General features: G+C 43.0%; 1 protein-coding gene across 1 annotated transcript in view; it reads right to left on the reverse strand.

Moving 5' to 3' along the window:
* The window catches only part of CPD (carboxypeptidase D), an 83859-nt gene that overhangs the window by 49779 nt on the left and 13712 nt on the right, over positions 1 to 20368 (reverse strand). The window contains exon 2 of the mRNA XM_083172295.1: positions 19526 to 19773. Coding sequence (XP_083028421.1) covers positions 19526 to 19773 — 248 coding nt within the window. The remainder of the gene's footprint in view (positions 1 to 19525; positions 19774 to 20368) is intronic.

Here is a 20368-nt window from a genome sequence, read left to right on the forward strand (position 1 = left end):
TGGCCGTACGCACCGATTTGGTGTATTTCCGCAAACCTCACTACTCTATTCGGAACTCATGCTTCTGCAACATGACACACTTATGCAATTAGCCAACCTCATTACAAATTGTTTATTTTTAAATTTAAGTAATTAACCCCTTCCCGACATTTGACGTATATATACGTCATGGCCGGGAAGTACTTCCCGACACATGACGTATATATACATCATGACTTCAAACTGTCACTGCGTCTAGAGACGCAGTGACAGAGGGACGATGTCTGCTGTCCCTGAGAGCAGACATGTCCCTGCATGCCCAGGGGGGGCTGCGATGCCGCCCCCCCGTCGGCGATCGCTGTGATTGGCTGTTCAGTGTGAACAGCCATTCACAGCGTTTTCTGTGTCACCGGCGAATAACGTTTGCCGGTGACACGGGATCGGAGGTGATTGGTGCTGTAAAGTACAGCACCAATCATCGCGGGGTGTAAGGGTGACACTGGTGTCACCCCACCTCACCCCGCCCGCCCCCAAAGGCCGTGATTGGTTCGTCGGACCGACGGACCAATCACAGCCATGGAGGGGGGTTTAAACTAACGGTGACTGCACTGCAGACCCCATTCCGGTCTGGAATAGCGTGCAGTGCGGTCACCGTGCCCAGCTGCCGCCATTTACTGACCAGAACCTTGCTAAATACTTACCTGATCACTGCCTGGATCTTGCTTCTTCTTGTGACATCCTGTGCTGTGTTGTGCTGTGTTGTGCTGCTGCGAGTTATTAGATAGAGAGATAGAGATAGAGAGAGATAGAGAGGCCTAGTGACAGAGAGTGCTATATTTTGTGCTGCTGCAGTGTAATAGAGTTATAGATAGAGAGATAGAGAGAGATAGATAGAGAGAGATAGAGAGATAGTGACAGATTGTGCTATATATTTTTTATATAACTGACTGCTGCCCCCCCTTTTGTGCTGATCAGTATAAATTAACTGATCAGCAACTTTTTGGGGGCGCAGGTTTTTTTTTTTATATATATATATACCTGTCAGTGCTGCTGCTGCAGTGTTATAGAGTGATAGATAGTGAGAGATAGAGAGATAGAGAGATAGAGAGAGATAGTGACAGAGAGTGATAGAGACTGCTATATTTTGTGTCTGCTGCCCCCATTTTGTGCACCCCCAGCAACTTTTTGGGGGTGCAGGGGTTATTTTTCATATATATAACTGTCAGTGCTGCTGCTGCAGTGTCATAGAGTGATAGATAGTGAGAGATAGAGAGATAGAGAGAGATAGTGACAGAGAGTGATAGAGAGTGCTAAATTTTGTGTCTGCTGCCCCCGCCTTTTGTGCTGATCACTATATCTAAGGTGATCAGCAACTTTTTGGGGGTGCAGAGGTTTTTTTTTTTTTTATATATATATATACCTGCCAGTTGCACTGTCAGTTGCACCAAAGGTTGTGCACCTGCTGTCGCATCACTGATCACCTTTTTTTTTTTTGTGGGTGCTGTGGGGTCTTTTTTTAATTTTTTTTTTTACACACACTGTGATTTTGTGGGTGTCCCTGTGGCCACTGTGCGCTGATCAGTGACGTACATCACTGATCATCTTTTTCGGCACAGGGTTGATCTATTTTTATTTTTTTTTGATCAAATTCCTGTTGCCTTTGAGCGCTGTTCAGTGACGGACGTTACTGACCAACATCTGTGCTCAATTTTTGGCGCAGGAACTTTTTTTTTTTTTTTTAACCCCTTCAATTTTTTTTTTTTTTTTACCCCTTCAATTTTTTTTTTTTGTATAAAGTATTTTTTTTTTTCTGCACTACATACACACTACACACTACATACCCCCCGGGTTGAAATAAAGTTTGTACCCCCCCCTACACTATACACGTGTTGAAACATTTCACTACCAGTAACACAAAAATAAAAATGGCATCCCAAATGTCATCCCAGTCATCCAGAAGAATGTATTCAGCGGAGGAGGCATATGCCATGCTTGCCTCTGACTCTGACACAGCCAGTGATGCAAGCGGGGAATTTGAAGGATGCGTCTTAAGCTCCTCTTCCTCCTCTGGTGATGAGGGACCCCCTCAAAGACGCCCCCGTAGAGCAGCTGAGACCCACCCCCCAATAATTGATCTCGTATGGACCCCACCACCAGACAATTTTGAGCCCCAGGTTCCTGAGTTTTTGGCCATGCCAGGAATCCAATTTGATTCCACAGGTCTCAGAGAAATTGACTTTTTCAAATAATTTTTCTCTGATGATTTTATAAATTTAATGGTGGACCAAACTAATTTATATGCCCAGCAGTTCAGTGCCAAATTTGAAGAGATGTACATCCCAGATAAATTCATTTGCATAGACGAGTCCCTTATACATTTTAAAGGAAGGGTTAAATTCCGCCAGTACCTTCCCAGTAAGAGGGCAAGGTATGGCATAAAAATGTATAAGCTGTGTGAAAGCACCTCAGGGTACACTCACAGGTTTAGGGTATATGAAGGGAAGGATTCAAGAATTGAACCGCCAGAATGCCCCCCCTCCCTCGTAGGTGTTAGTGGAAAAATTGTCTGGGATTTAGTGCACCCCTTCCTGGATAAAGGTTATCACCTCTATGTGGATAACTTTTACACTAGCATCCCCCTGTTTAAGGCCCTTGGTTCAAGAGGTACAGCAGCTTGCGGTACTGTGCGCAAGAACCAAAGAGGCCTCCCAAAAACGCACATTGCCCAAGTAATGAGAAGGGGTGAAAGCAGGGGAATATGCACCGAAAATATGTTGTTGGTCAAATATAAGGACAAGAGGGATGTCCTTATACTGACAACAATTCATGGAGACAGTACCACCTCCGTCCCTGTACGAGGTACCAGTACCCACACCTCAAAACCTAATTGTATCCTGGATTACAATAGGTACATGGGCGGAGTGGATCTTTCAGATCAGGTACTGAAGCCGTACAGTGCCCTGCGGAAAACAAAAATCTGGTACAAGAAGCTGGCCGTGTATATCATCCAGATGGCACTGTATAACGCTTACGTGCTATTCCGTTCTACCGGCCAGAGGGGGACATTTATGCACTTTCAAGAGGAAGTCATAAAGGGCCTAGTATTTGGGAACCAGCAGGCAGAGGGCCCCAGTACTTCTAGTACTGGCCCCCGTATTGTACCAGGGCAGCATTTTCCGAACGAAATCCCCTCCACTGCAAGAAAGGGCAGGACACAAAAAAGGTGCAAAGTTTGCTATAAAAAGGGAATAAGAAAGGAAACTATTTTCCACTGTGAAACTTGCCCCGACAAACCCGGCCTATGTATAAAGGAGTGTTTTAAAATATACCACACATCTATGGATTATTAGGTTCATCATTTCACCGTGCTTCGGGGGTCTTGCTAATGCCACATAGCACCCACCAACATTCCACCAGAATCTGAGCTGCAAAATCCAAAAATCACTCCTTCCCTTCTGAGTCCTGCCATGCACCCAACTGGTATTTTTTGGTCACATATGAGGCATTGCCATACTCGGGAGAAATTGGGGCACAGATTTTGGGGTGCTTTTTCTCCTTCATACCTTCTGAAAATGAAAAATTTTGAGCCAGAACTGCATTTTTGTGTAAAAAAATGTAATTTTTCATTTTCACTGCCCAGTTGTATCAAAATTGGTGAAACCCCTGGGGGTTTGAAATGTACACTATACCCCTAGATGAATTCCCTGAGGGGTGTAGTTTGCAAAATGGGGTCACTTGTGGGGTGGTTCTACTGTATTGGTGCTTTGGGGGTCTTGCTAATGCGACATAGCACCCACCAACATTCCACCAGAATTTGTGCTGCAAAATCCAAATATCACTCCTTCCCTTCTGAGTCCTGACACTTTTTGGTCACACATGAGGCATTGCCGTACTCGGGAGAAATTGGGGCACAGATTTTGGGGTGCTTTTTCTCCTTCATACCTTCTGAAAATGAAAAATTTTGAGCCAGAACTGCATTTTTGTGTAAAAAAAATTTAATTTTTCATTTTCACTGCCCAGTTGTATCAAAATTGGTGAAACCCCTGGGGGTTTGAAATGTACACTATACCCCTAGATGAATTCCCTGAGGGGTGTAGTTTGCAAAATGGGGTCACTTGTGGGGGGGTTCCACTGTATTGGTGCTTGGGGGGGTCTTGCTAATGCAACATAGCACCCACCAACATTCCACCAGAATCTGAGCTGCAAAATCCAAAAATCACTCCTTCCTTTCTGAGTCCTGCCATGCACCCAAATGGTATTTTTTGGTCACATGTGAGGCATTGCCGTACTCGGGAGAAATTGGGGCACAGATTTTGGGGTGCTTTGTCTCCTTCATTCCTTGTGAAAATGAAAAATTTTGAGCCAGAACTGCATTTTTGTGTAAAAAATGTAATTTTGCATTTGCACAGCCCAGTTGTATCAAAATTGGTGAAACCCCTGGAGGTTTGAAATGTACACTATACCCCTAGATGAATTCCCTGAGGGGTGTAGTTTGCAAAATGGGGTCACTTGTGGGGGGGTTCCACTGTATTGGTGCTTTGGGGGTCTTGCTAATGCGACATAGCACCCACCAACATTCCACCACCAAAAATCACTCCTTCCCTTCTGAGTCCTGCCATGCACCCAACTGGTATTTTTTGGTCACATATGAGGCATTGCCATACTCGGGAGAAATTGGGGCACAGATTTTGGGGTGCTTTTTCTCCTTCATACCTTATGAAAATGAAAAGTTTTGAGCCAGAACTGCATTTTTGTGTAAAAAAATGTAATTTTTCATTTGCACAGCCCAGTTGTATCAAAATTGGTGAAACCCCTGGGGGTTTGAAATGTACACTATACCCCTAGATGAATTCCCTAAGGGGTGTAGTTTGCAAAATGGGGTCACTTGTGGGGGGGTTCCACTGTATTGGTGCTTGGGGGGTCTTGCTAATGCGACATAGCACCCACCAAAATTCCACCACCAAAAATCACTCCTTCCCTTCTGAGTCCTGCCATGCACCCAAATGGTATTTTTTGGTCACATGTGAGGCATTGCCGTACTCGGGAGAAATTGGGGCACAGATTTTGGGGTGCTTTTTCTCCTTCATACCTTCTGAAAATGAAAAAGTTTGAGCCAGAACTGCATTTTTGTGTAAAAAAATGTAATTTTTCATTTTCACTGCCCAGTTGTATCAAAATTGGTGAAACCCCTGGGGGTTTGAAATGTACACTATACCCCTAGATGAATTCCCTGAGGGGTGTAGTTTGCAAAATGGGGTCACTTGTGGGGGGGTTCCACTGTATTGGTGCTTTGGGGGTCTTGCTAATGCGACATAGCACCCACCAACATTCCACCACCAAAAATCACTCCTTCCCTTCTGAGTCCTGCCATGCACCCAACTGGTATTTTTTGGTCACATATGAGGCATTGCCATACTCGGGAGAAATTGGGGCACAGATTTTGGGGTGCTTTTTCTCCTTCATACCTTATGAAAATGAAAAATTTTGAGCCAGAACTGCATTTTTGTGTAAAAAAATGTAATTTTTCATTTGCACAGCCCAGTTGTATCAAAATTGGTGAAACCCCTGGGGGTTTGAAATGTACACTATACCCCTAGATGAATTCCCTGAGGGGTGTAGTTTGCAAAAAGGGGTCACTTGTGGGGGGGTTCCACTGTATTGGTGCTTGGGGGGTCTTGCTAATGCAACATAGCACCCACCAACATTCCACCAGAATCTGAGCTGCAAAATCCAAAAATCACTCCTTCCTTTCTGAGTCCTGCCATGCACCCAAATGGTATTTTTTGGTCACATGTGAGGCATTGCCGTACTCGGGAGAAATTGGGGCACAGATTTTGGGGTGCTTTTTCTCCTTCATACCTTCTGAAAATGAAAAATTTTGAGCCAGAACTGCATTTTTGTGTAAAAAATTTAATTTTTAATTTTCACTGCCCAGTTGTACCACAATTGGTGAAACCCCTGGGGGTTTGAAATGTACACTATACCCCTAGATGAATTCCCTGAGGGGTGTAGTTTGCAAAATGGGGTCACTTGTGGGGGGGTTCCTAAATTTTAGCATCTTATGGTGCCTAGAAACCTACATGGTGCCTAAAAAATAATCTCATAAAAAGGAGGCTCCAAAATCAAGTAGGTGCTCCTTCTATTATGAAGCCTGTGGTTTGGTCAACGTGCACACTAGGGCCACATATAGGATATTTATGAAAACAAAAGAATTGGGGGAATCAATTTTTAGTCACATTTCTCTAGTAAAATGTACTGTGTTCCTTAGAAAAATGTATTAAAATTGCAAATCTGCAAAAAAAATGAAATTTTGAAATTTCACCTACACTTTGTTTTAATTCCTGTGAAACACCTAAAGGGTTAACAAACTTCCAAAATGCTGTTTTGAATACTGTGAGGGGTGCAGTTTTTGAAATGGTATCATTTATGGGGGTGTCTCACATACAAGTCCCTCAAAGTCACATCAGAACTGAACTGGTCCCTAAAAAAATCAGTGTTTGAAATTTTCTTGAAAATTTGAGAATTTGCTATTCATATTGTAAGCCTCCTAGTGTCCAAAAAAATTAAAAGGAAGTTGAAATAATGATGGAAACATAAAGTAGACATATGGTCTATGTTAGTTATTAACTATTTTGAGTGGTATGATTATTTGTCTCACAAGCAGAAAATTTAACATTTTGCAAATTGCTAAATTTTCCATTTTTTTACGACATTTTGGTATTTTTCACAAAAAAACACAGACTGTATCGACCCAAATTTACCACTAATTTGAAGTACAATGTGTCACGAAAAAACAATCTCAAAATCACTGGGATAAGTAAAAGCAAAAAAAAGTTATCCCCACTTAAGTGATACATGTCAGATTTGAAAAAAAGGGCTCTGTCAGGAACGCAAAAACTGGCTCTGTCAGGAAGGGGTTAATTCCTAATTGATACCTAAACACATTACTAGAACTTTAGATTAACCCTTACATCATGTTAAGTGGTATTACTTCATTGTTGCCCCTTTATCTGTCTTAGTGGTTACAATTGAACCTGTGAAAAGAGTGTAATTAATCACTAATGACTAGAGGAGTGGATTGTATTGTGGTCAGCTGAGAGTGCTTCAGGTGCGGGCATACTAATTGGGCGAACCGAATGCCTAGTGCATGAACAAGTGGTCTCCGCAAACTGAAACTTGCTTATGGACACCGCATATTTCATGCGTGTCGGTTCGTTAGCAGTCGGTGTCCTGTCCGAATGCACGCCTACCACAGTTCATGCACTCCCACGTGTATGCCCAGATTTACGCCCAGTTTTGCCCACTTTGTAACCGCTCCCTTGTGTACGCCCACATGACGCCCATATTTCCCGAGCCAATTCGGTGCAGATTTCTGGATGGTCTTGGTGAGAACGAGTGCCGAGACACTACGTTGCACATGCGCATTGTGTTGCCTATGCATGCGCAGACGGCTAAAATGCGCCCTCCGAAAGAATTCGGAACGGACCGCACCAAGCAGAATAAGGCCCTTACTGCTGAATTCTTTTCTCTTAAATCACAGTGGGGGGACAATGGACCATTGGTTTGCAATAGGAACCACAGGAATTTGGCACTTAAGCTAAATGGAAGATTAAGAAGCCTAAACTCCTCACCCTCTGCAGCCCCCAGCAGGCAGTACACTGTTAACAGTGAAATAAAGGAGAAGCAGTAACCCAGTTAAACGGTTAGAACAATAAAACAAAATCAAAAAGGGAAATACTGTCAAGGGGGTATAGATCGTTAGGTCAACACTCCTTAGGTTGTTGAAGATCGATCTTCGATCTTCAACAACCTAAGGAGTGTTGACCTAACGATCTATACCCTCTTGACAGTATTTCCCTTTTTGATTTGGTCGACACATTTTTTTAAGACGTCTAGATCAAGACGTCTAGTTCTGGACACTGTCTAAGTGTACGGAAGCCCCTTGCATCACTCGCAATGATTCGGTCACGGTGCCTTGCTACGTTCATCCCACTATTCTATTCTCCCTCCATGCCCTAGTGGATGGTAGGGCATGAACTACCACCTGTTCTGGAACCACAGTGTGTGGGGGGGGGGGACACACCTGTGGATCTGGATTAAATTGATCGAAAAACTGTCGCGGATGGGAACCAAAGAACCTGGCCTGGAGCAGATATGTGTAGGCAGGTATTTTTGTTTATCGCATCGCGTCTAGTTCATAGCGATGCGATATGTACTTTACATATTGTAGTCAGTTCAAATAGCACAGTATTAAAGTTAAAAATCACATAGCACTGAAATTCAAATAGCACACATTGTATAGCGCAAATGACATCTAGCACACATCTCACCGTGTGTAGGCACCATTAAGATCACAGATCTTTCTAGTGTGTTGGCACCTTAAGTTTTGGCAAGACTTTTCCTTCATTCGGTTGTCTTTATTTAAAGAATATATGCATTTTGCATTTGAATGATTATGGTTATTACAGTTAGAAGGACTGTTAAATTTCCTGTTTTTTTCAATCTCTCTCCCTCAGTGTTCTCTCACTGGTGTGTTAAGCAGCAACAGCAGTAACACTCCTCACTACAATAATTACAGCAGATACTCCCATTAATCCTTCAATGCACTGCATAAGAGTTAACAGCAGAAATGATGTATGTACCATATATGTCTTGACAAGACTCTTTCTTCATCCTACCATGTTTTGTTAATAAGATTTGAAGGATTGTGGATTTGTGTACTAGCACTGTTTATCTTCCTTTCTGAATGATTTATTTTCAGCTAGGGGTTACACTGGATAAACTGTACATACATCACATGAAGTCTCTAATAAAGGGGCCTACACACGAGGAGATGCTGAAGCGATCTTAACAATGCTAGATCGCTCAGCACACAATGATCTGTCAGGGCCAGTGTTCTCTGGTGAGAACACTGGCCCTGACACCGGCGATTATAGATTTACCCAGCATGCTGGATATTAATTGCCAGGGGTCAGTGACGTGCAGGGCCCCGCATCACTATGGCTACGTGTGTATTTCCGATTAGACTCTGATTTCTATAGGGACAATAAATTGTAGAGAAAACTCTTTTTTTATAGCTTCATATGAACATTGTTACTCTGCCCCACTGAGATTGATTTTTGTACATCCACGATCCCTTTGCTATTTATTACATGTATGAGTCTTGTGATTCTACCTTAAAATGAACTAAAAGTTACGTTTTAAACAAGGAGTATACTTTCCCACTTTGAAGTTTTCAAATAGAAACAATCACAGCGATGGACGCAATGGACGTGATTTTCTTACATTTACAAGCTCAATTGCCGGTAAAAGTGAAAATCGCGTTGATCGCGTCCATCGCGGCCCCTAATAAGGGGCCGCGATGCGACCGACCCGATTTTTCCATAGGGAACAATGTTAAAATAATTTTAAAGTCAAAAACGGGTTGATCGTGGGACATTATAATGGCCCGCGATGCAATCAACCCGATTTTACATTGGGGACAATGTGAAATTGGCCAATATGGCCAATTTCACATTGAATATGTAAAAAGTATGGTTAATGCCCCCCAATTTTAACGCCACCCCGGTATTGACGACAACCCGAAGCGTGGCGAGCACAGCGAGCCCGCGAGGGGCGGCGGTACGTGTCCTCCGACCTTTTCATACCCCTACTATGCACGTTGGCGTGGAGTTGAGAATAGAAAGTGTGGCGAGCGCAGCTAGCCACCTAACCCAAAGCGTGGCGAGCGCAGCGAGCCCCGCATGGGGGCGCGGATACCTGTGAAGCCCGCATATACCTGTGAAGTTATCCGCGTCCGCTCGCCACACTTTCTATTCTCAACTCCACGACGACGTGGATAGTAGGGGTATGAAAAAGGTCGGAGGGCGAAGACCGCCGCCCCTCGCTGCGCTCGCCACGCTTTGGGTTGGCGTCAATACCGGGGTGGCGTTAACAATGGGGGCATTTGAAACATGAGGGGGGGTTTCTATGGAAATGGGGTGTTTGGGGGCATTTTACATTAAAATCAATGCAAAATCTTGTCTCAGGGACCATTTTACATTGATTCTAATGTAAAAATCGGGTCGATCGCATCGCATGCGATTTGGTTGGCATGCGATGCGATCTACGCGATTTTTCCGACCCGATGCTTACAATCAAAATCGGTGGCGCCGTTCTAGGAAACAAGTACCAAAAAAACTCATACATTGCCTGTAAATGCTTATTAAAATGTTTGCTATGAGAGTTGTCTACAGTGATGGAGAGAGATCTTATGATGCCTGCAGATGATTGCAGCATATCAACATGCTCTGCCCACATGTCAATATTGTGCTTTGGCACCATGCAACCGGTGGTCACTGTATTCATGCAGGCTGACCAAAGGTCAATTAAATACCATTAGATATAAGCAATAAAATATTTTAAAAAGGTGGACACGGCAAAGGTTGACACAAGTTTTTTTTTTTTAAGCCAATGTCAACACCTGTCAACATGAGTACCAATTAATGTAACCCACTTGGCTCACTTTACCATTATCAATTGTAATCCACATGGATGGTAAAGTATGAAAAAGTCTGAAAAATGAAAGACACTGTAAAAACTCACGTCCATCTTTGCATGTGTTGATCATTTTTCATGAACTTTTTGGTACTGAAAACTAGGATTAACCCAGGCTACTAGTGTCATAGGGTGACTGAGCTGAAAGCAGCAGCAGCTCAGGTTTGTCTGTTTAAACTGCTTTCAGCTCAAAAGCCGCCCAGTGTGTACAGGGCAGCGATGAGCATTGATAGATTGATTACCAGCAGATGAGCGAAGGAATGAACGGCTTTCCATAGCATCCTGCTATGGAAAGTCTTCCACCCCCGGGAAAATCGCTAAACTGGCAAAAATCGCTCAGTGTGTATGTACTGAGCAATTTGCAGCCCAGCGATTTTCCCTATCCTTAAGTCTGTTGTGTAGAAAAAGCACTACCCCGTTGGGCAGTAGTCAATGCGACCGGTGAGAGGGTTAAATGGCGGGGATCGCCAAAAGAAAACTATTCTCGCCATTTAACCCCCCTGCGCCGGCGGCTCACCCTATTCTCCGTTCTGGGGGAATCATCGCTGTCACAGGACGGCGAGGATTCCCCACTGCATATAGCCACAAGCCTCGCTTTTATAGCGGCCGCATACGCTGTGTTCTCCTCGCTACAAAAACCTAGTAAGGGGGAAATGGCATGTGCAGGAGGCCAGTTGAATACTGACCCTGCGAACTGTGGCAGTGAGCAGTCAGCACTGCTGGCTCTCACAGAGCGCTAAAATTATTGAATATGTCCCACTGTCTCAACCTGGACATGCATTTCTTCAGCTAGCTTCAACTTCATAAAGTTTGTGAATGTTACTAGATAATATATAGATATGTTCATCCTGACAATATATAAAGTCTGAACACTAGACATGTAACAACTGTCAGGCATATATTGAGTTAAGCAAACAACTTCCAAGCTAAAATAAATATATGCAAGGAAGTAGATGCATAAACACACAAAATAGAAAGGCGACCTTTAAACATTCCCACCTATTAAGTACACATGGCTCTAATACTTCATGGCTTTATTGCGGTTTAACAAAAACTTGCTACATTGCTATTTACCAAGTGAACAAAGATTGGGTATACTCAGAGTTTATAGATAGTGTATTGTTAAACAGAGTCTGGTTGAACAATACTTTTTGTTAATTTGACTGCAAAAAGTATGAGCCACACAATCTTTAGCTGTATTTATATTGGCCACTAAAATTCCCAATTACCCAATAAAATGTACACTGCCTTGTCAATTCTCATTAACCAAACTCTGGGCACTGTATCCTGAAATGGGGGTTTCTGCATAGAACCACACAAATGTGGTGGTGGGGCTGTGGAAGGTGCAATGAGATGCAGTAGATTTACTGATTTGTAGTGCACTCACAAGGCAAACTACTAGAAAATATGCCTTGTGTATTCTTTGTACTCAATACCTGCATATAGCAAACTATTTTGCAGTACTGTATAAAACACTGTATTAAAAGGAGGAGGAACTGTTTGCAAGCTCACAATATATAGGAAAATGGGACTATGATACACAAGTTCAAGTGCCATTAGCTGCATACTATGCCAGACAGATTACACTAAAGGTGCCCATACATGGTGGCACACGCCCGCAGGCATCCCATCGCACATCACATAAAGTCTGGGCAGCACGTGCTTTTTGAACTAGCTTCGGATCTCATTGCATGTGATGCGATCCAGTTCAAAATGCACGGAAATATTGTACCGTGTACGGGCACCTTTAGGATACACAGCTAAAGTTAGGCCATTTGATCTAGTAACACAGCAGTATAGGATTGGGCGTGTCCGAGGGCTCTTCGTGCATAAATAGACAATACATGTACACATTACATAAATTGGGAGTGGTGGTAATTAGGTAGAATCGCTTGGCGATGTTCATATGGTTTTAGAAATTTGACCAGCTAACCAAAAGACCTTCAACCATTGCACATCTAATGCGGCCTACACACGCAGCGATTTAGGGGCATTTTGTAAAGCGATCTCACTAGATCGCCTAGAAAATGCCCTTACATCACTCCACGTGTAGTGGCCGTAGCGCCCGCACTCGCTCTGGTCCAGTGATTAATATCCAGCATGCTGGATATTAAAATCGATCAGGGCCAGTGTTCTCACCGGAGAACACTGGCCCTGACAGATCACTCAGCACACTTCTGACAAATCACTGTGTTCTGAGTGATCTAGCATCGCTCAGCACATCTCCACGTGTGTAGGCCCATTAAGCAGGTTGCCTTAAACCAATCCCCATGGCTTGCAAACATTAAAGATTTCATGCATTTGGCTGTCACAGTGCCAGCAAGCTTATCCTACTGGCACGAACAGCACTCAAGTAAAGGTTGGATACTTTTTTCTTTGTTGAGGCAAAGTCAATCTAAACAAAAGAGGTAAAATTTCAGCCAATGTTTAAAGGCTATGGGGGGTTCTTATGGGGTACAAAGGAGTGTTCCCCTGAGTAGGTGCAGCTTCAAAAGTTTCTAAAATCAGTAACAGGAAAAAATGATTAACTGATAATGGGTGACACAGAGTAGAGGTATTGAGTTTAGCTATACATACTTATCTACAATCTATGTCAGGCCTGAAAAACCTGTGTGTGACCAGTGCTTTGCCAGAAAATAGGTGATGGCTGCAGGCTGCCCAGGTCTGACCTGTGTCGAATATAAATTTCAGGGAACTGGAGCATATTTTACTTCTCTACACTTTTTACTTGCGAATATGGCGGTATGCAGATTGTGGGAGACCTGCACTGATTCTATTAAATGCGAGAAGACAACAACATCTGGGTGCCATATTGTGTGTTGGGGCAATCCGTTGCAGGGGCGGAACTCCTGGAGACAACACAGGCTCCCATCGCTGGGCCCCGAATCCTGAAGGGGACATTTCTCCACCCCATTGTCTGACAGAGGAGCTGGGGCACTGATCAGCTTCAGTGCTGTTCTTGCTCCCTGACACAGGCGTCTTTTCTTAACTGCTGGCCGCACACAAGTTGATTGACAGGAAGACGGCATTTGTGGCTGTTACCAGACCTTTTAACTGGAGTCGCAGACAAAACGCAGATGTGCCCAAGCATTTTCTGGGAGAGTATTTCACATCAGCTCCTGCCCTCAGCCTTTTTCTATCGCACTGGCCGAGTAGGTTGTGCACTATGCACAGACTGCACACACTGGAAAAATCATTTGATGGTGAGCAGTTGCACACAGATCGTCAGCTACTCGCAGGTCTGTGATATTGTCACAAGCTTTTTGTGGGCTTGCACAGGGCGGGATTTTACAATTTTCTGATCACAGGGCCCAGCAAGGTAGCAAACCAGTGGTCATGTCTGAATAACCCCCTATGTCAGGCAAACAGAAACAGGTATTATAGAGGACGGCATGCCCAGAGAGGTCAACTGGTTAGGTACTTGGAGTAGAGAAGTGTATCATTATTACTAGAGAGAGTGCTTTACAATTGTGAGTAAATGATTTTGTTATCCAGTCCCTTCATTAGCATAAGGAACTGGGGCCCTTACATTTTTAGAACAGTATCGCAGAACAAACAAAAAAAATACTGCAAATGCCATTTCCTATTATGGTTTTAGAAAACAATTAGGTCTTCATTTCCCACTAAAAGTTTGAGAAATGTGAGTGGGAAACACTTTGCAATAGAATACAAAACTCCTTAGCGGTGAACGATACCCTTATGTTAAGCCGTTTGTTTGACAGTAAAAACAATAACATCTTTGACAGCTGCCATGCACTAGTGTAGCAGTGATTTACAGTCAAACAGGAGTGCCATATTTCTGCCATCCTATCACTCCAAGAACCCCAACCGCAGAAGAGGAACACATAATGCTGGCCTACTCAGTAATAGGAAACTAAACTAATTTGACATATACATTAACTATTATCATCCAGAATTCCTGTTGTAGTCCGCAAATATGTTTGTCAGGATGTTCCAGCATCACTGTGTGTTATTATGTGAGATGGAGAGTGACACACATACACACACGTATGTTTGCATTAGGTCAATTTGTAAACTAGATCCACTAACCTTTCATTGTCTAACAGCAGGCGTATAATGTTCCTCAATTGGCTGACATCTAATACCCGGTCTTTACTTTTAATTAACTTTCTTCTCAAGTTAGTGACTTTAGTAAATCTCTGAGGCAAAGATATTTACTTGATGAATAGGTCATTGTATTTTTAACTACAGGCTATGATATGAAACAGAAAACCATTCCTTTGTTAACATTTAGTAGATACCCAACATCAGTAGAAAACCTATTTTAAAAAAAAAAATCTACACATATTTTTGAACAAAAATATATATAAAATAATGTATTATAATGCCTTCAAAGAATTGGTGAAAATGATGGCAACCAAATAGGACTTCAACTGTTTACTTGGATTTACACCACACATCTCTGCACCAATTGCTTAACCCCTTACCGCCGCAGCCTGTTTTTGCCTTCCTGACAGAGCCCTTTTTTTCAAATCTGACATGTATCACTTTATGTGGGGATAACTTTTTATTGCTTTTACTTATCCCAGTGATTTTGAGATTGTTTTCTCGTGACACATTGTACATTAAGTTAGTGGTAAATTTTGGTCGATACAGTCTTTTTTTTTTGTGAAAAATACTAAAATGTCGTAAAAAAATTGAACATTTTGCAATTTGCAAAATGTTAAATTTTCTGCTTGCGAGACAAATAATCATACCACTCAAAATAGTTAATAACTAACATAGACCATATGTATACTTTATGTTTTAATCATTATTTCAACCTCCTTTTATTTTTTTTGGACACTAGGGGGCAGCAGAGTCAAAATTATACACATAACTCATAAAACGCTGCAATTGGCAACGATCGCCGATGGGGGGGGCATCGCTGCCCCCCCTGGGCAATGAGGGAAGATGTCTGCTGTCAGGGACAGCAGACATCGTCCCTCTGTCACCGCATCTATAGACGCGGTGACAGTTTAATGGCATGACGTACTTTTATGCCATGTGTCGAGAAGTACATCCCGACCATGACGTAAATGTACGTCAAATGTCGGGAAGGGGTTAAGAATGTAATTCTGTATATATTTTGCATTCCTTGTCCAGTTCCAGGACACTTTTTAAAAAGGCATTGTTTTTCCTTTGGCAACACCATCAAAAATTAGTAAAAACCAAGGTAAATCACCCATAATAGATGTAACAAATTCAAGTGTACAACTAGAGCAAACATCAAAATAACACGAGTTAGCATGACTGTGATCACTACATAATATGTATTTCACGGTTGAACGCTAATCAATAAGGCTAGCCATACACAGGTGTGTTCCGTGTACCTGTGGTAAGTTCACTCTGAACTGCAGCACTGAAGATAAAGTTCACTGAATCTTATGAATTAAGTGCAGGCACGAAACGTTGATTCAGGTTGAACAATATGCAGACCTGAACACAGCATGTCCTTGTGTATGTATGTATGTATGGTTTCTTATATAGCGCAGCAAATTCTGTTACGCTCTACAATTGTAGACATCCTGTATATATGTATATATGCGTACACACACACTGGGCGGTATTCAAAACAGTACATGAATGACTATGGAGCGGATCTTCATCTAGCTTGTGATAGAGCTACAAGTGATCGCTGATTAAACTGTAGCCAGTTGTAATTCTATTGAACAGGGCTTGACAATTTGGGACAGTGCGCGCCGAAGGTGTGGAAAATTTCTACAGCACAATGCCTATTACACATGTCACACACACACACACACACACACATTACATATTACTCCACATGCCATAATGCCCATCATACATTATGCCAGACACCTTAATGCCCATTACACATTCTACAAAACACCGGCATGCCCATTGCACATTATGCCACACACCGTAATACCTATTATACCACACACTGTAAGGCCTATTACACATTCTACCAAACACCGGCATGGCCATTACACATTAAGCCAAACTGTAATGCCCATTACATATAATACTACACGCTGTAATGATTAGTACATATTAGGGCAGATAAGTGCCACTTACCTACTTGCTTGATGCCAGGGTTTGCAGGCAGGTACAGATGGTGAAAACAGTTACAGCCAAACTCTCCCTCCTAATACGATACCCAGCACCTCTACCTCTCCTAGCCAGACACATACCCCAGGTAATGCTCCTCCACAGTGCCACATCCCCAATGCCCCCTTCCCCCAGTAGTGACAAATCCATAATGCCCCCTGTGGCGGCTGGGCAAACAGGGATGGAGCACCGGAGGCTGAGCTGAGGGGGGGGGGGGAGGGTGTGTCACAGAGCTCACATGGCTGGGCAGAGGGGGGGCTGTAACAGAGCTCTTGCAACAATGCGGAAGGGGGATGGAGCTCCAGCGGCCAGACAGAGGGGAATGGTCACAGATCTACCGGGCAGAGACAGGGACGGCGTTAAGCAGCATCTCCCTGATGGGGCCCGCAGCCGCTGCACTTCAACGTTTAGAAAAAGGAAACCGCAGCATGCTTGTCCCTTACACGGGCAGCAGGGAGAGCACATCTACCATCTTCCTATACCAGCCTGTGCCCGACCGGATGGGCAGGGGGTCGGGGACCGCGCTGACCTGACAGGAGGGGGAGATAGGTGGTCGGGCTGCAGACAACCAGATTCTGCTTCCTCCCTCCCTGCAAAAAATCTGGTCGCCAGGAAGCAGAATCTGGTCGCCGTGGCGACCTGGGGCCCGGTATTTGTCAAGCCCTGCTATTGAGCAATGTGTCAAGAAATCCAGCTATTTGTTTCACATACAGTAAAAGTATATGTTTAGTTTCCCTTATCCAAATAATTCTGGAAACCAGAGTCTCCAAAATGTACTTTTTTTTTTTTGCTAAACCTACTGGGGCCATCTGTAACTGGCACTACTGGCGAAATGATATGTAACTGGCACTAAATATGTACAAGGACATGATTGCTTGGCATTTAAATTCAGTGCCTGAACTAGTACACAAACTTTGTTTCAGGTTTTAAAACCTTGTTTCATGCACAAATAATATGTATTTGTGTGTATTTCAGGTGTTTGATGTCCTTATGCAAAATAAATGCAAGATACCTCATTTAAATATAAAAATATACCGGAATACAGAATGATCTGTTATCCAAAATTCATCTAGTCCAGAGCATTTTGGATAAGGGACACTGAACCTGAATATGATCTAAAGACATATTAAAGCATCCTTACTAACAACTAAAATGATCAAATGTATGTAGAAGTATTGTAGGAGAGCATTGAGAACATGCCAGTGAAGGACACTACAAATCGCACTGACAAAGTCTAGCAGTATACCTGGCATAAAACGATTTGCTGTACTTGCTGATAGCCTGTGATAAGACATTTCTGTGATGATCTCACCAACAGACACTATGCGTTCAGGGAAATGCTTACATCATTTACTTAAGGGGCCACCCATTCTTCCAGGATATCCTGGTTCAGTCATTCTAAATGTATGTATGATTTCATCTAGGTATCCAAAGGTCACCATCAAGGACTTCATGTGGAAGGACTGTGGCATATTGCCTTCATGGGAAATTTACTCTCAGCCTGCGGGCACTAGTACAAACACACCCATTGTCAGAACTTTGCATATATGTTGTGGCTGATGTAACTTAACTTGCGAGTATTTACTAAGTACATTAAACATTGTACTTAGTAAATCTCAGTCAGGGTCACTGTTTTAACTGACTGCACACATTGGGGGTTATTCTAGTTCATTCTCTCACCTGTGCGTTTGGCGTCCATGCATGTGCAGATGCTTGGTGCGAGCGGACACGGCAAACTGCTAGTTCGCCATCCCATTTCTACCTAGCAGTGTTGGCTGGCAGCAACGGGCTGTACCCATGGGAACGCGCAGGGCAATGCTGGGCATTTCCATGCTAAAGCACCCGTGACACACAAGCGGGGGGCAGGCAGCTGATGTCACCCACCACAGAGGTGCAAGCACTAGCAAAATCAGTCGATGGTTAGCGACCATCAAATGATTTTGTTCCTGCACGCAAGGCTGCGAATGGATGTTTATACAGAACATCCATTCAAATGCCTGTGGGGTATCACGTCATGCGGGGATGGGCGGCGTTTGGTGGACTCGCAAAGCTGCGAAATTCACAGCTTTGTGTGTCAACCAGAATAACATGTCCGATAGTCACAACAAAATAAATAAATAAATAAATATTCGGCAAAAAAAATAATAATATGTATATGCAATACATACAAAGATCTGATTAGTGGCTACCCCCTCTATCAAACCAAATGGTGCTATTTTGTTTTGCACATATGCAAAATCCCTACAAATCCTCCAATACTAATTAACTAATAACCCATAATGTACAACTACCGCTAACCCTTTCCACCCTGCCCATATAATGCAAGCACATTGTGAGTTAGAAATCTCAAAGTTACCATACACAGATCGATGTGCAGATGTATTAAGCTTTAACAAGAGATAAATGCAAGGGTGATAAGGAGAGATAATCGTCCAGCCAATCAGCTCCTTACTGACTTTTTTCAAACACAGGCTGTAACATGGCAGTTAGCAGGTGATTGGCTGTACGTTTATTTCTCCTGATCACCTTTGGATTTATCTCTTGTTAACGCTTAATACATCTGCCCCATTGCCTCTAGTTCAAAAGGCATGTAATGTGCTACAACAGTGCGATGCGATCTAGTACATAAAGTATGTGCTGCACATACTTTTTGTGCTATGCAATGTGCTATGGGAGCGTACATCGCACAGGCAAAATGCACCATGTATGGGCACCTTCAGTCTTTCCCATGGAGTAAGATCACATGGCACACACTGTGCCACACTGCCCTTTTCTGCTCATGTAGTCACGTGGAAGCAGCTGTTCTGATCACGTAACTTTCACCAAGGACAATAGCTCTAACCTATAACAAAGAAATTCAAATACACACCAAGCTTCATCATATAACGCTTTATTGGTGGAAATACTTTGAAATACTGTGCAATCGGTTACTTACCTTGAACATCATACCAGTGTGCCCCATTAGTGATTCCATCAGGGAAATACTCGCTCTCCTCACCCTTACATCCTGGGCGGCCAGTCTTCATTATTGGGTGATTTGATGCGTATGCCTTTGCCAAATATCGGAAAACTTGGTCATCTGAAGATCGGCTGTAGAAGCCAGTCTCAGTGTGACTGCTGGAGTCATCATAAGGATAGCTTGCTACCACAGAACCACCATGCAGATTCCCAGAGAGCACAAATCTGAAAAGCAAGGCAGTTAGAAAAGGAGTTGGTCAGTTTGCCAAAAATCTGAAAAAAATATAATAAAAAAGGCAGACACTGTTTATCAGTCTTTAGAAAATGATTAAGACAGTAATAGATGTACTGCATTCTATACGTGTATAGAATGCATTCTTCCTGGTGTATACGGTTTGTAACTGGGCAGAAATAAAAACAACCTGTAGCGGTCAGATCAATAGAATGCAGATTAGAGATAGATAGATAGATAGATAGATAGATAGATAGATAGGCCATCGGCTGTGCTACATAGCTGAGGCAATGAGGGGAATTCAATTGTTGGTCAACAGTGTGCGCCCGCCGCCAGTATTCAAATGTTTGTACACATCTGTCGGCTGGGTGCCCAAAATGGACTTTTTTAGTTGCATCCATAGATTAGGTAATGTTTAGGTGCTTTGAGCCTTTGCTTAATAGGCATCAAATGTGTGATAAATTTCACCGTTTGAATATCGCCCCGTGATCTCCCGTCACTTTTAAGCTACAGTTCAGGCACGATAAAACATTTGAATTCCCCCCAATGTGTCTTGAATGGTGTCATTTAATTACATATTGCTGATGC

Source organism: Crinia signifera, chromosome 2 (assembly GCF_055691185.1).
Source record: "Crinia signifera chromosome 2, ASM5569118v1, whole genome shotgun sequence".
Classification (NCBI taxonomy): Eukaryota; Metazoa; Chordata; class Amphibia; order Anura; family Myobatrachidae; genus Crinia; species Crinia signifera.